At 66.9% G+C, this 2,440-nt stretch overlaps 1 protein-coding gene across 1 annotated transcript in view; it reads right to left on the bottom strand.

Annotated features, from left to right (window-relative positions):
• The window catches only part of ESPN (espin), a 49,454-nt gene that overhangs the window by 14,761 nt on the left and 32,253 nt on the right, over positions 1 to 2,440 (bottom strand). Inside the window, exon 8 of the mRNA XM_011981594.1 lies at positions 2,313 to 2,437. Within this exon, the coding sequence (XP_011836984.1) occupies positions 2,313 to 2,437 (125 nt within the window). The remainder of the gene's footprint in view (positions 1 to 2,312; positions 2,438 to 2,440) is intronic.

Below are 2,440 nucleotides of genomic sequence, written 5' to 3'. Positions count from 1 at the left end.
CGGACCCCGGTCGGACCCCGGTTGCCCATCCGGGGGCTGCTCCTACCTGCTACGGTGCTGGTGGCCCCCGCTGTGCACCTGGCGGCGGGGGCGGCAGGACCCGACACCTGCGTTACCTGATACTTCCTCTCAGGTTACAGCCGCCCGCACACGGCCAGCCTATGGGCTCCGACGGCCTGACATCACCCGGGGCCCGCCAATCCCAGGCCGAACCCCCCAGCCGTCGCGGATACCACGGGGGCGCCAACTACCTTGCCACACCTGGCCGCAGCTCTGCACCCGCCCCAGGCCAGATGTGACCCCGCCCCCTGCGCCTCTCCCTAAGCTGGGAGCTGAGCCCCCACCTTCATCCCCGCCGGAGAGGGGAGAGGGCTGATCCTGGGCAGAGGGGGCCTCTCATATTTGGCCCCCGGCTCCGGGTCGCGTCCCCCTGCTTCCCCTCCTGCATCTGGAAACCATCCCCATCCGAAAGCGACACCGACACCCGCGCTCAAGCCTCGGGTTTCAGGGGCCGTAAGGCGGGGTCGGGTGACAGCGTGGCTTCCCGCCCCGTCGCAGCTGCCCCCAAATAGGCCCAGCTCAGTGAGGGAGAGTGAGGCGGCCCGGCCAAAGACTGAGTGACGGAGTGGGGGCTGTCCCCTGCCCCACTCTCCAGCCCCTGCGTCCCTGAGGTGGCCTCAGACCCTTCACCCCGCCCGACCTGGCTCACGTTGCAGGAAACGCGACACCGCAGGATTTGTTTTCTGGGCCAGCCCGCCCGCTCCGCGCCCCCTGCAGCCCAGAGGCTCGGACGCCACGACCCTGCTCCCGCCCTCGGTCAGGCACCCGCGCGGGGGGCGCCGCGGCCACACAAAGAGCCCTTTGTGGAGTGTCCGGGTCCCGGCCCTGGCGCCTGCGGCCCAGCACGCACACAGCCGGGAGGGACGCACACAGCCGGGAGGGACGCACACAGCCGGGAGGGGCGCACACAGCCGGGAGGGGGCTCACAGCCGGGAGGGGCACACACAGCCGGGAGGGGCGCACTGAGCCGGGAGGGAGGCACACACCCGGGACGGGCTCACACAGCCAGGAGGGGACCACGCAGACCTGGCACTTGGGCTCACCGGTGGAGAGGGGACACTGGCTGGGCCACCTGTCCTGTGGCTTTGGGCGGGGCCCACAGGCTGGGCTGGGAGCTCAGCGATTCCAGGGCCCCTGCAGCCCTACCTGGCCGGCCCCCTCTGCCTCCCAGAGATGAAAGGGGAAGCCACTGTGAGAGCTTGGTCTAAGGTAGCATGAAGAGGGCAACCACTAGAGCTGGCCTGCAGGTTTGGTGTCCCTCCCATGCCTCCCTTGCCCAGTGGCCTTGTGACCTGGGTCACCTTGTATAAACTGGCCCTGGGGTGGCTTGCCTTGGGCTTAAGAGAGAAATGCAAGGTCCCAGCCTCCAGCAGGACCCCAGAGCGCTGCCACACCACATCTGGCCACCTGTGACCTCAGGCTGTCCCCTCACCTCTCAGGCCATCCTTGCTCTGTTCCTGTGGCCAGAATGCCAGTGTTCCCCAGGTCACCCTGCCCAAGATTCCCAGAATTGCTCAGACCAGACCTCTGCCCCCACTCCTGCTCCAGAGCCTCAGCCAGGGGCCTGCAGCCCCCAGACATCCCTAGGTGCCTCACACTCCACCTGCCTGCCCTGGCCTCATCCTCTCCACACAGGCTCTGCTTCCCTCCAGGGCTCCCAGCTCAGGCCTGGCCCTTTCCCCCAGGATCTCGAACCCTAAACTGGAACTAGCCACAGCTTCACTTCCTCCTAGCCCCCACTGCCGGTGGGCACCCAGCCCTGCTAGTGCCTGCTCACCTTCCCCCCACACTCCTTCCAGCCCTCACCTCCACAGCCATGCCACCGGCACCTTCCACCTGGCAGCCACCTCCCTTGGGTAACACTCTCTGACTGAGCCTGGGGCTGTGGGGGTGGTGGGGGCATGCTTGGGGAGGGGCAGTCTCCATGAATTCTCTGTCAACTTCATGACAACCCAGCCACTCTGTGCAAGAGGTGGCACAGGCCCAGTTCCTGGTGAGGCACAGCTGTCTGGACCTGCGTCCTTCACCCCCCAGCTCCCATGGAGGGCGGTGACCTGCTCTTACTCTCCTCCCAGTCCAGTGTCCAGCCCTGACCCCTCATGGGACTCGCCAGGAGCTTTGACTCTTGAACATGCCATGGACCTAGGGACCCCCACCCTATGCCCACTAGTGAGGCCAGGCCTTTGGCCTCACTGGCCCCCATCGGCCTAGTCCCCCTGCTGGAAGGCAGGCAGGGGGTGAGGGCTCACTACCTCCTTCTTGAGGGCCTCCGTCTGCACGTGGCGGAGTTTGTTCTTCGTCTGCATGTAGATGTCAGCTGCCTGTGGTCCCACAGGAGGCTTGGGAGCTGGGTAGCCAGGTGGGGGTGGGGGCAGTTGGG

Source organism: Mandrillus leucophaeus, unplaced genomic scaffold, assembly GCF_000951045.1.
Source record: "Mandrillus leucophaeus isolate KB7577 unplaced genomic scaffold, Mleu.le_1.0 Scaffold105, whole genome shotgun sequence".
Classification (NCBI taxonomy): domain Eukaryota; kingdom Metazoa; phylum Chordata; class Mammalia; order Primates; family Cercopithecidae; genus Mandrillus; species Mandrillus leucophaeus.
The sequence above is the reverse complement of the archived record's forward strand: the minus strand, read 5'-3'. Positions and strand labels throughout refer to the sequence as shown.